Source organism: Xenopus laevis, chromosome 6S (genome assembly GCF_017654675.1).
Source record: "Xenopus laevis strain J_2021 chromosome 6S, Xenopus_laevis_v10.1, whole genome shotgun sequence".
Taxonomy (NCBI): Eukaryota; Metazoa; Chordata; class Amphibia; order Anura; family Pipidae; genus Xenopus; species Xenopus laevis.
In genome coordinates this window covers 62,315,238-62,328,868 of record NC_054382.1, presented here as the reverse complement: position 1 = coordinate 62,328,868, position 13,631 = coordinate 62,315,238, and the positions used below count along the sequence as shown (strand labels likewise).

The 13,631-nt window shown below is 36.3% G+C and overlaps 1 protein-coding gene across 1 annotated transcript in view; it reads left to right on the top strand.

The window, feature by feature from the left end:
• ctnnal1.S (catenin alpha-like 1 S homeolog) overlaps window positions 1-13,124 on the top strand; it is a 147,936-nt gene extending 134,812 nt beyond the window's left edge. The window contains 6 exon segments of the mRNA NM_001093144.1: window positions 38-192; window positions 7,246-7,294; window positions 9,038-9,094; window positions 10,188-10,307; window positions 11,037-11,120; window positions 11,813-13,124. Of these exon segments, the coding sequence (NP_001086613.1) occupies window positions 38-192; window positions 7,246-7,294; window positions 9,038-9,094; window positions 10,188-10,307; window positions 11,037-11,120; window positions 11,813-11,977 (630 nt within the window). The 3' untranslated portion in view covers window positions 11,978-13,124.
• Window positions 13,125-13,631: the final 507 nt, after the last annotated feature.

The window sequence follows — 13,631 nt, the reverse complement described above, 5'->3', positions numbered from 1 at the left end:
TAATGTATAATTATGTCAAAAATATTCTTACATGCAGGAACAAGGGAAAATTGCCAAGTTGGGACTAGAACTGCGCTTGCTTAGTTCAGATGTGGATTCTGATGCAGAAAAATGGGATGATCAAGAGAATGAAGTGGTCAGAAATGGACAAAGTATGTCCAGTATGGCCTACACCATGTACCTTTTTACCAGGTGGGCGTTGTAGTTTTGGATTCTTTGATTTTTAAGACAATTTACCAATGCAATTTTCAATGCAAATTTCTTTGTTCTCAGGATTTACTTAAAAATGCAAATCAAATATCACTTTATGAAATCTCGCTTGCCAGGCTTTTGAATAAATATACATTGTACATTAATAGGCAGATTTATCAAAGGTCAAATCTCAAATTTATGTGAATTTTTTACTCTAATAAATTCAAATATACTCACAACTCGAATGGGAGGTTGTTTAAGAAAAATTTTTGAATGTCTAATATTTGATCAAATAGTCCCGACCTGAAAGATCTAATCAAATTTGAATAGAATTTTTCCTCCGAAAAAAACTTGAATGTCAGGAAGGCAATTAACATATTCAAATGGTTCAATGAACTTGTGCCATGGACTTGTAAATGAACTCAATGAAGTATCAAGTTAAGGTGGCCATAGACGCAAAGATCTGCTCATTTGGCGACATCGTCAAACAAGCGGATCTTTCCCCGATATGCCATTAACGGGCATGGCTATATCGGGTGTAATCTGAACGTTCGGCCGTATGGCCGAACGATCCGATTACGATGTGCAATGGGCTCCGGCGTGATCGGTCGGGTCAAAACCAAACCTGTCCGATCGACCAAACAACCGATCTCTGCTGGACGAAGGATGTCGGCACTCTCCACACAGTTCGAATCATCTATAGGATCTGTGCGTCTATGGCCAGCTTTAGAACTGTTTTCATGGTCGAGATGTGATAAATCTCAAATTCTAATTTACATTTGAGTTGGGGATTAAAATTCAAATGTGTGAATTTTGACACAAAAACAAATTCGAATTTACTATTCGACCCCTAATATATCTGCCCCTAAAACTGATAGACATTGCAGATAGTGGAGTACTGCTTTGTACTGCTCAGTACTGTTTTACAGCAATAACAAGTCTTGTATGCTAAACATCTTGTATGTATATAAATGTAAAGATTGAGAATAATAAAGGCTTAGGCCAATGGTACAACTGGCTTATTTCAGATGGTGAAGAAAGGGCTGATACCCTCTGGTCCTCCTGCTATTGACAAGAATCAAAACTGCCTTTCATAATAAGCAACAGGCGGTTTCCATTAGTGCCGATTATATGAGGGAAACTGAGCCGCACCATTTCTGGTAATGACTTTGTGAAAGGGCAGTTAAAACTCAAATCATTAAAATATGTTTTAAAAACTCATTTAAAAATGCACTTCGCTACTGACTTATTTACATACTCTATCAGCTGCTTCTGGCTTGTATCAAGAACTAAACGCAGAGTCACAGCAGAGCACAGGGCTGAGCAATCAGATGTCACTTGTGAAACTTATAATTTGAACTTAATTAAAGCAAATAGGAGAGACTGCTTTTTGGGGACATCTGTAAATATAACGCTTTCTGGTATTTAAAGTGGACCTGTCATCTACACATAAAAAGCTGTATAATGAAAGTCTTTTGCAAATTAAACATGGAACCCAAATAGTTTTTTTTATGAAAGCATCCATACCTGTTATAAAGGTGTTTAAATATCTGAGCTGTCAATCAAATATTACCTGCCCCAACTAAGGCATAGAGGTGGGGCAGAAAATTACTTTCACTTTCCATTCAGCACTTCCTAGACGACAATGCTTTCCCCACATTCCCCCTTCCTCCTCAAACTCTATAGTTGTGTAGGGCAATGTGTATGGGCATTAGGTCCCCCATTCGGGCGCATACACAAGATTTTGGTGTGATACACAACTTGTCTTAATAACAGTGTCCACAAAATGGATGCTGAATGCGTGCTGTGATTGTGTAATTCCAAGACTGAAAGAAGCAACATTTAAATAATAAATGTAGTGTAAGTAAGTTTTTATTTGCTCAACTAACATGATAAAAATAATTTTGAATTATTTCTTAGGGTGACAGGTCCCCTTTAAGGACTTAAAATCAAGTGAAAGCTTTTGGGATGCTTATCGTAAAACATTTAAGTTAAAATGGCGACATATTAATGAAAACAATGGAGGTAAAGTTGCTGTACCATGTTAGCCAGTAAAAATGTTACAGGCTAACCCTTTTGAAAAAAAAAATAACAAAAGTGGTATCAAGGTGATATCTTTATTGGCTAACTAATATTAGTTAGCCAATAATGGTATCACCTTTATACCACTTTTATTTTTTTATTTCAAAAGGGTTGCCCTGAAATCAATGGATAAATATATATATCTTAGCTCTTCATTTTCAAAGATAACTATCTGGGATATCCAGAGGAATGATTTTAGGATACGTAGTGTTCCATCTGTCATTCAAAATGGCAGTATCTCCATTTGGGAATCTGGTGGCCTACAGTTTTTGACAAACAAAATTGATGTAACCCACCAGTAGGTGCTAATAGAATATTTTAATTTGTTCTTAACAGTGCTTTTCTTGTTGCAGCCTTTTTTTTTTACAGCACTCTTGATTGCTTTTGTCTTAGATAAGCCCTAAAGGCCTATCTGTAAATAAACACTTGTAAATGTATTGCAGGCAAAATGTGGATGTTTCCAACATCCACATTGGTTTCACTAAAATTCAAGGGCACTTTCTTTCTTTCAAAGCACATGTCTATTACTATAAGCATAAATGTTGTTGCATCAAATGCACTATAAATTACACTTGTGTGAAAAGTGTGTGCTGCCTGTAATTTTATAAATGCCTGCAATACTTATTCTTATCCACCCCCTTCTAATTAACTGGAAAACTGCCTTGTGCTCTAAGCAATGCATAATAACTTGTGAATTAATGCAGACTTACTAAACAGACATGCCTGTTGTTGTCATGTTTCTACCATGAGTATTTTACCCTAGGCTATGACAACAGTCTGAATTCATGTTTTTTTTTTTTTTACCATACTTTCACATAAAGCAGCTTTGTAAAACCGGAGTCTTAAGTGACTTGAATCTCTCTATAAGTAATGCATTTTGATCTTCAGTAAACATGCAAGCTTTTTGTGTAATCATGGTTCAAGTTTCATTAAAAGTATTTAAATTGCTGTTACCTTAAGCAAAACAATTAAATGTGTTTTTGAAGTCGCAAGGAAATGTCTTTGCCAATTCACTTTCTTTGTGAGTCATTGTCTGCCATTGCTGCAGGCCATGGTTTTTTTTGTGTTGATTATTGCAGGAGTGTTAATGGCAGTGCACACGTTTGTGTCTTAACATATAAAATCCTTAATGTTTTCTATACCTGTTGACTATTCCCATAGTCTGACCATAACAATAAAAGAGTACATGTGCTGTACACAAATCTTAATTTCTTTCAAAATAAAATCTTGTCTTGCTGCCCGTATTTGTGCTGACATGTAGGTTACGCCACAATAGTGTTTATTGTGGGGCTGCTAGCTTCCTTATGTTTACATGTTGTTCACATTATAATGGGTTAAATAAATATATAACCAAATGTAATACCTGTTGTACCTCTGCATCTAATAGTAATTGTAGAACATAAATGCAATGCAGACATATGTATTTTTGTTTTACAGACAAATGTAGGGAACAAATACATAACCATTTCTGCCCAGATTCCTTTTTGGGGGTATAACATGTAGGTGAGGCTGCAACACAAGTGTACTCTCTATTTTAGGCCACCCGGTGTAACCGTGTTGGCATGACATACAGTTGTATTCAGAAAGTAGCAGTGTGTATAATAAAAAAAAGTGAATAAAGCTCAAAATGTATCAAATTTGTGTTATTCCTTTACAGAAAAGTGAAGAAAAGGGAATATTAAAAAATCTTCTTTACAAGCTGAAACATTCATTGTATAAACTGAAAATCTTTAACAGTTTTGCTTTCCTTTGAATCCCTGAACTAATCTTTAGTTGTATAATCAGTGTTTCTGAGAACTGCTGCACATCTGTGTTGCATGGAGTCAACCAACTTCTGGCACCGGTTTCATTCCACAGTTCTTTTGCATTTCTTGGTTTTGCCTCAGAAACAGCATTTTTTATGTAATCCCTCAATTTTTCTATTGGATTAAGGTCCGGGATTGGGCTGACCACACCATAACCTCAATCTTTTTGGTCTTGAACCAAGATGTTGCTAGTTTACTGTTATGTTTGGGGTCGTTGTCTTGTTGCCCATTTCAAGGGCATTTGCTCTTCAGCATAAGGCAACATGATCTCTTCAAGTATTTTAATGAGTTGAAACATAATCCCCAGTATGTGATAAATAGGTCCAGCACCATAGTATTAGAAGCATCCCCATATCATGATGGCCCCTACACCCATAAAGAACAATCGTGCTTTCATCAGTCCACAAAATACCATTTCTCTTTAGGCCAGTCAATGTGTTATTTGGAAAACTGTAACCTGTAACAAATAGCACGTCTTTTTTCCAACAATGGGACATTGCGAGGGCTTCTTGTCAATAACTTAGCTTCACTTAGGTGTCTTCTAATTGTAACAGTACTGACAGGTCAATGTAGACCTTCTTTGATTTTCCTGGAGTTGATCATTGGCTGAGTCTTTGCTATTTTTGCTTTTCTTCTATCCATTGGAATGGTTGGTTTCCATTTTCTTCCACATCTTTCAGGTTTTGGTTGCCATTTTAAAGCATTTGAGATAATTTTAGCTGAGCAGCATCACTTATATCATTTTCTTTTTAATTAAAGTACGCTGTTCTTCTGGGATGACACATTTTTTTCAGAGAGAAATGCACTATAACCAACATGCACAACATTTGCTGCCTTCCTTCCTTAAATAAGGGCACATAATTGACACCAGTTTTTACAGAATTAATGACCTCACTAATTGATCTCCACACTGCTATTATTTGAAAAAAGCTATTATTATTTTGAACAAGCCTCAATTAATGATTCAATTACACAGATTCTGCAGCATGCATGTAATGACTGTTGAGTCGGTTGGTTTTCTTTTACTCTACTACACCTACTAGTAAATTATTTGCCATGTAGAAATATAATTTTGACCAAAAACAGTAATTGATCAGGTTAGTGATGTTGGACTGCTGCTGTTCTGAACCCTGAAAGTTCTTACAAATTTGTTTTGCAATTGAATATTGTGGGTAGCACACCTGAAACTGCATGACCCCCCAGAACTGGAATTTTGCTTTCGATAATGACTTGGTTTTAATCTGTTGCCTGTGTTAATTGTTGCCAAATGTATATGCATTAAACGAGGCACTTCATTAAGGATAAATATGACATTGTTCTTGTTGTGGCAATGGGCAAAACGTTCCTTCAGTTGCAAAACTACAAGGATTGTAAGTAATTTGCGACAGCTTTAATGGCACTTCTAATGTCTGCAGTACTGCTTATTTGAAGTAAGATTCTTCACTTTTTGACTTTTAAACATTTTGTAACAATGTAAAAATGGTCTAGAGTAGAAACTGAATTGAGAACCTAATATTCTGAAAAAAAATAAATAAATAAGTCAAGGACATGGATGCAGATGGTTTTCTAATAATGGATCCATACATGTACAGTGTCTGATAGGCTTTGAATGCTAAACTGATTGCCACATGTCATGCTCACAAGAGTGAATGGTACTGACCTAGCAGGTAGGGAATAGAAAGCAGATGCACACGGAGCTGCAGTGACAGCCTACTGGGGTGGCATATGAAAGAATGGCCATTTACTTCTAGAACATAGGCTACCAAACTGAGGGACCAGCTGTCATTGGGGGGTTCCATTGTTAATATGGATCAACAACTTACAATACATAAATAAATGAATAAAAATACCAGTGATCGATTCTGTGTCTGCATCTCTGTTTTACATTTACAACGGAATTAATCCAATGACTGTACTCCAAGACCAATTCTTAATAAAACATAAGTTAAGTTCTGCATGTTTTACTTTTTTTTATTCTTCTTATTGTCTTGTTTTTGGAACCACTCTAGTCTATTTATAGTCCTTATATAGGATTTATTTAGCCCATTATAGGGATACTTTGCCTTTAATTCAAAATACAATTTGCACCAGGTCTTTATTTTAATTTTTTTTGTGTTATTGTATGGAATTATTTAGCTTATTGTTTGGTAACTTTGCAGTCTCGAATTTAATTTGCTAAAACCAATTTTACCCTAGAAACCAGACAATGGTTTAAATGAGAGGCTGACAGTTGAATAAGAGAAGGCCCCAATAGAAAGATAAGAAATAAGTAACAATAAGCCTGGCTGCCTGTCTCAGCCACCTCCAACAATCAAACTGCATTTTTAATTCCAAGCTGAAAGAAGTCAGAAGAGGAAGGCAAAGTGTTATAAAAAAACAGTTGAGACCAATTGAAATGTTGCTAAGAATAGTCTCTCTTTCCTTGCTGTGGATGTGAAGACAATTTCCACCTTTTTTTATTTTTCCTTGTAGGCCCGGCAATGTTTTATAATATTTCTGTACCAATCCAATGTTCTTCTGTCAAAAGTTTGTATTATTCATATGTTGGAAAAATTTGAAACCAAATAAAAATACAAATTTTGACAATAGGGAAGTGATAAAAAAAATTGCTGCTTTGCTTTTACTTTTCTTTAAAAATGTAGCACTACACAGATGTGTTCAGCATTCACCTATGCAGCACAAATGCCACATATCTTCTGGGCAATACAATTCATGCTGTGCAAATGAGCAAATCAATATTTTTCCCCTTACGCTGATCCTTTCGTGCCTTCACCATTTCTCCCCATTTACGGTTCAGACATTCAGAATAAATGCAGACCAGACAGTTCAGGGCTTTTTTTGTCACCTGCATGATGTCAGGCTAAACAGACGGGTTATAATATGCTCCTAATCACAATATTCACAACTTTGAGTGTCAGTTGCTTGACCTGTGAGTGCACAGTTGGTGCATTTACTCCAGACCCTCTATAAGTGGCAGTTGTGCCACTTTCTTACTGTTCTGTGACTATAGATGATTATTAAGTCTGAATTACATTTCAGTTGCACAAGAAGAGTCCAGCATAATGACATTGAGGTATAGAAAGTGATATGCTCAGTAAAAACACATCAATTTATAAACCACTGCTATCTCTTATGCAATCTTATTCTCTGTCTCATTTATTCTAAGGGGTGAAGGATTGCTGAAGACCACACAAGATTTATTCCACCAAGCAGAGGTAAGGCTGTTTTGGAATTACAATTTATATTTTTATAGTAATGTCTCCTTTCCATTAAATAGATTTCTTAACATACTTTTCTATCTTAGTCATAAGAACATAAAATCCCTAATGTAGAATTTAAATGAGTAGAAATAACCTGGGCACATTCTTAATAGCAGGGATTAGAGCTGTGGTTTATAACCTGAGGGCTCAGACTCTAAAATCCCAATGCTGTTTAGTCTGGTCACGAAGATGCACTTTAATATAATTATATTCCTCCTATACCAATAAAAAAAGTTATTTATTCAAGACAATAATGGGTTTCAAACCTGACTATGGGCACTATCTAAAAAAGAAGGTAAGATGGTGCTTTACTACTTCCCATTGAAGCAGTGGTTGTCTGACTCTTTCCCTTCAAGATCCCCTTGGAGGCCCACACTTTAGCTTGAACCCACTTTACTTCATAACATGGTTATATATCTACAGTTATGGGCTCCCTTATCCAGAAACCTCAGAATTATGGGAATGCCACGTCCCATAGATTTGTAAGCAAATAATTCTAATTTTCCCTTTTTCTGTAATAATAGAACAGTGCCTAGTACTATTGTCCCACATCTCGTCAGGTACCCATGGCTACCTGCGGAATACCCACTAAGTGGTTGGGTTTCAGGCGGAAAATAGCAGAGTATTTAAAAAAAAGTGAGTAAAGCTCAGAGTCCTTATAATAGCTTTTATTTCCATACATGCAAATGCATTGTGAACACTGCACATTCTATTCCAAAGCAAAATATGAAGAAAAGGGTATCAAATTTGTGGTATTCCTTTACAGAAAGTAAAGAAAATGGAACATTAGTCTGTTCCAAAAATGCTAGTGTCTGCATACTTCTTTACAAGTACAAACATTTACTGTATACATTCCACAATTCTTCTGCATTTCTTGGTTTTGGTCAGAAACACCATTTTTGATGTCACCCCACACGTTTTCTATTCGATTAAGGTCTGGGGATTTGGCTGGCCATTCCATAATGTTAATCTTGTTGGTCTGGAATCAAGATGTTGCTTATTTACTGGTGTATTTAGGGTCTTCTTTAAAAACCCATTTCAAGGGAATTTCCTCTTCAGCATAAGGCAACATGACCTTTTCAATTATTTTGATGTATTGAAACTGATCCATGATCCCTGTTATGTGATAAATAGGCCCAACACCATAGTATGAGAAACTGAATCTGAATTTGCATATGCAAATTAGGGGTGGGAAGGGGAAAAATATTTTTAGTTCCTTGTTTTATGACAAAAAGACAATTGATTTCCCTCCCCATATATGCAAATTAGGATTCCGATTCGGTTCAGCCGGGCAGAAGGATTCGGCCAAATCCGAATCCTGCTGAAAAAGGCCGAATCCCGAACCGAATCTTGGAATCTTAGAAAATTATATTATTATTTTGAACAAGCCTCAGTTAATGATTACACAGAATCGGCAGCATGCATGTCATGACTATTGGGTCTGTTGGTTTTCTATTACTTTACTATTATTTGCCATGTAGAAATATAACTTCAACCAAAAACAGTGATTGATCAGATTATTGATATTGGACTGCTATTATTCTGAACACAACTGTATGTATGTATGTATGTACTAAATGGTGATAGGTAAGAATAACCAATCCTGGTTTTTGCCAAGCATCAATGTAAATATTTCCTGTATTAAATGTGATAAAGACCCTTTTTTTAATGAGTGTTCATTAATATACTCTTCTTTAGGTGTTCGCTACAGCCGGATTAAAGTTTTCCTCTGTTCTCCATGCATTTTCAAACCAGGTAAGTCCGAATCCCATGTTATTACAAAACATGTTTGTGCTTTTCCAGTGTGGTTTTTAATTTTTTTTTTTTTTTTGGTGCAAAGGGATCAACTGTTATAAATAAGAAATAAATCTGACAATCGGTGTGAAAGCATCACCGTTCTTTCTATGCTGCTCACTGTCTATGGGGATTTATTTGCACTGGGGAAATGATCCAAAATTTGAAGTTGAAGTCTTGTATAGGTCATCCATCAATAAGAAGCACATTTTATTTGCATAATTTATTAGAAAAAAGGCCATGGGTATTTTAATGTAAATTCCAAGTTACTGAGATACATGGCTTGTATGCCTAGTGCTTGCAAAAATACTTCAGCGTGTGCTTTCTTCCTTGCGGCTGATTGGCCATACAGGCTGCTTCTTTGTATTACTTGTTTGGCACTAGGGAGTCATTTTTGGAGTGCAGGACTGCACCCAGTCAAGTAAATGAAAGGTAGCATTTTTGGTTAGCTAAAAATATTCAAACTACAATTTTTTTTGCAACCCTGAAACCTTTTAGTTTCAGTAGTAGGCTGCTTACTACCTTGTATCTGCAGTCATGAGATGCTAAGGTTACTTCCACCTAAGGAATTTTCTCTTTGGGGTTCCTTTCCCCCACTTTAAAACACCGTTAAAGTTGCTTGCACGCCATTGTTTATGTGCCAGGGGGATAAGCAACAAAGCATGTCTGTCCCTTGTGAGAAGGCCTGTCAACTCACCACATATTAAATCCACTGTGTGCAGTTCTAATTCACAGTTAAACAGTGCATCTGCCTTATATGGGTGATGTGGTAACCTTATCACTATGCTATGCTATCCTTTCTTTTATCTAGGTAGTGTCTCATTTTCAACTATAGGGTTTTATTAATTTTTTTTTATTATGTCAAAACATATCCTAAATTTATTTTACTGCAAAAATGGAAAAGGCAGATTTGATAGACTCTGTTCTTTTAATCTGGGGCTTAATGTATTTGTATGTGTCTCAGATTTCCTTTCTTTGCCTTTTGTAGACAAAGCAACGTTTCTTGCTTGTTGTATGCTGTGCATGTCTCTAATCTCTCCAATTTGTGCCCCAGCTTGAAGATGATGATAAACCTTTGCTCCTGCTGGAAATAGAGAAGCTTATCCCGCTGAGCCAGCAGCTACAGATAACAGCCAAGACACCCGTACAGGGAAAGACTGCCACTTTCACCAAGGTACAGAGCAACTTTTGTTCCATCCTGTTTTTTATGTTGTCTCTTGAAGATTTAAAACATTTCTGTTTGAGGTTGGAGAAACACCTTTACTTTGTCAAAGTAAAAACATGAGAACAATGCAAAAGAATATGAAAAGCTTCTTAAGCTGCTCTTAGTGGCCAAGTGAAATGAGAGAGCAGAACACATAACTCTTGTTTCTCAGATGCATGACTAACAGTTAAGAACTTTAGAATAAAGTCTAAAATAAAAGATACCAAACTGCACTGAAATATTGGCGGTGCCAAACATGGAACGGATACACTGTGTAACTGCAAAGCATGCCTTGTAGCCAATAAAGGTAATTTAGCAGAAAAGAAGCCTTGTTTTCTTGTTGCTGTCTTAAAGCTTTATATTAGAAGCTGAACAGCTCCCCCTTTTGGTGTGTCATGAAATAGTTTGATCCTGGAATAAACAAAATACACATTCTGTTGCTTTCCTTTTGGTGCTTTCAGCTACAAATCAGATTTTTTCATTAATTTATTCTGGCTAATGTTTATGTATCTGCTTTTTTGCTATACGTTCTTTTTCAGGTTGACATTTTCTTTGTTCTATGCTTACATATAATCCATTCCCTTCAGTTTTAGTTCATGTACATAGTTCATATTTAGGGATATATGTGTGTGTATAATATAAATATATCACATACTTTATTTTTTGAAATGTATTTTTTATTGTCTTTTGAAATTCTAGGTAGACACGTGTATTCAGAAGACAAAGGCTGTCATGATTATACTATCACAAGTCCTTCCAATCTGCTGGAAGTTACAGAGGAAGGTATGTTTATGGAGCTCTCTTTAACCTGAATCCCAACACAATGCAGTTTTTAGTTCTCCTTTTTGCATCTGTAGCATTTATAATCTGTATACAGAGGGGAGGTGCATTAAATGTAGCATTGTTTAAAGCTGGCCATAGATGTTAGGATTTTTAAAAGATATTTTCGTTATCTTTAGACCAAGCTTATCTTGAAACGATCGTTTAAATGTACGATTTGTCCATCAACTAAAAATACCATTTCAATCGATGTTGTCTAGTTGAAGCCAGGAAAACTGAGGGTAGCTGCCTGCTTGGCCCTGCAAACAATTGGATAATAGAAAATGTTCTAACCTGGCCAATCTATTTTCTGACCGAAGTCGTACGAAAAATCGTTAGATGCACGATTGTTTGATTCCCACTAAACTCACGATATTTTGACAGATTGGTTGGATTGCACTGTAATCAGTTGTTCAAAGAAAAATCTTTGCGTTTATGGGGGCTTAAGAGTTGTTCCAATAATCTAGTGTGCCCAAAAGCCTCCATATATCTTGGTGCACCAAACATGATGTTACTCTCTTACTAAAATGAAAATGTGGTCTCTCCATATAGGTATGATATCTGATATAGATTGTGAAGCCCTTGCTTTTCTCAATATAAAAAGCCTTGGAAAAGGTGATTTGAATACCTTAACCTAGCAATGCTTTGTTTTCCAGTGCAAAATGGGAAACGGATGTTTCCAAACTTCCCCATCTTGGAGGGAAAACCATCTCCAAAATGTGACAAACGAAGACGGCATGGAGGGCAAAACCGTAGAAGCATTTGGAGTAAAATCATTAGAGCACCATGTAGCTAATCTGACATTTCTAGAGAGCAAGTAGTCATTTCTATTTTAACAGAAGGTTTAGTAAAAAGGATAGTGGAAGCAAACCAACATTATTCTGTGATCAGCCAGTTTTTTCTGTTTCTGTTATTGGTACCACAGTAACCACTGAGAATCCGAATGTTTGTTCCAATCAGCTCATTACCAACACTATATGGCTATCATTATGTTATAAATGTCTTAATGGAAACCATAACCCAAAGATGCTGCTATTGTTTGTGTAATTGTGATATGTAGAAACAACAAACACAAACGTTGTATGAAATTGCTGTTACATGAGCTGCTGTCAACATTTCTTATACTAGCTGGTTTGTTTTATCAATTGTAATGTATTTGTTTACCTGTATCAGGCTGATGCTTCATGGTCTAAAAGCACTGGTTAACTTAGGGCTGAACTACATGGCACATGGAGGAGCGATCCGTCGACAGGTGATGGCACACAGGCCACATGTCAGACGTCCAGGATATGATGGGACTGATCGGAAATCACAGGTACAAGCTACATGTATCCGACTGTCGGATGAAGACGCAGCTTGTAGCGTTCACATCCGACAGTCTGGTGCATGTAGCTTGTACCTGCGATTTCCAATCAGTCCCATCATATCCTGGATGTCAGACACGTCGCATGCATGTCATCACCTGCCGTCCGATTGTTCCTTCACGCTCCATGTAGTTCAGCCCTTACTCCCTTACAGGCTAGTGCAGCTTCTATATTTACAGCACACTTCATTCACAAATTACTCTGCTGCCACCTGTCCATTTTGAACGAGTGTTTTATTCAAAAAGTTTGCTGCTGGAATCTTTACATTTATCGAAGAAGAAAACTATTTTCTCGTTTGGTTATGTCTAAAAAACAAAATAAAAATTTCTAGAAAAAAGAAAAGCAAAACAAAAGGTTGTGGGTCCCTTGTGAGAACATTGCTGCGGGGATATGATGAATTTCTATCTCTTGGGATGCTCTTCCTTTTTTCAGATTTGTCTCAAGTTTATTTGTGAGACTTGAGAAGGATGTAAAGAAGTAAAACACTCAAGTGTATCTTTTCCTCCGAATGTAAACCATATTTAAGTTTCATGAAAATGTAGTTTTTTACATTAACATTTACAATGTAAGATTCTATTTTTAAAATAAAATTCTAATGAATCTTTTGTGTGGACAGTTTACAATTCATGTACTTACCTACTCAGTAAAGCACATTTACAAAGAGAATGCAAAATGCAACTATTTTTTTTTAAACCAACAATGCACCATTCTTTCTAAAAATTCAAGTGTAATCGGAAATACCAACAAAATAATGTGCCCTGCCAACTGTGCGTTTCCCAAGTTGATGGTTCCCTCTGATGAAGTGCCAGAAGGAGGCATGAAATGCATCAGGTGACCATACATGTCATAGAATGGGAAGTATGTTTCATAAAGCCTGTTCATTGTTTTTATTTTTAGCCTGAAATAAAGCTTTGAATTTTAAACTACTGCTGCCGGGACACTCCTTAACATTCTGGCTTGTTGGAATCAATTTGTTAGGTGCAGCACACAAAAGGAGGTCTGACAATTACACCTTCTCCAGCTAGTTGTTATTTCCACGGCTCCATTATATCAGTCTGGTTATGTAGCTAACATTGGTTGAGCAAGCTAGCACAGTATTTGTAGTACAGGT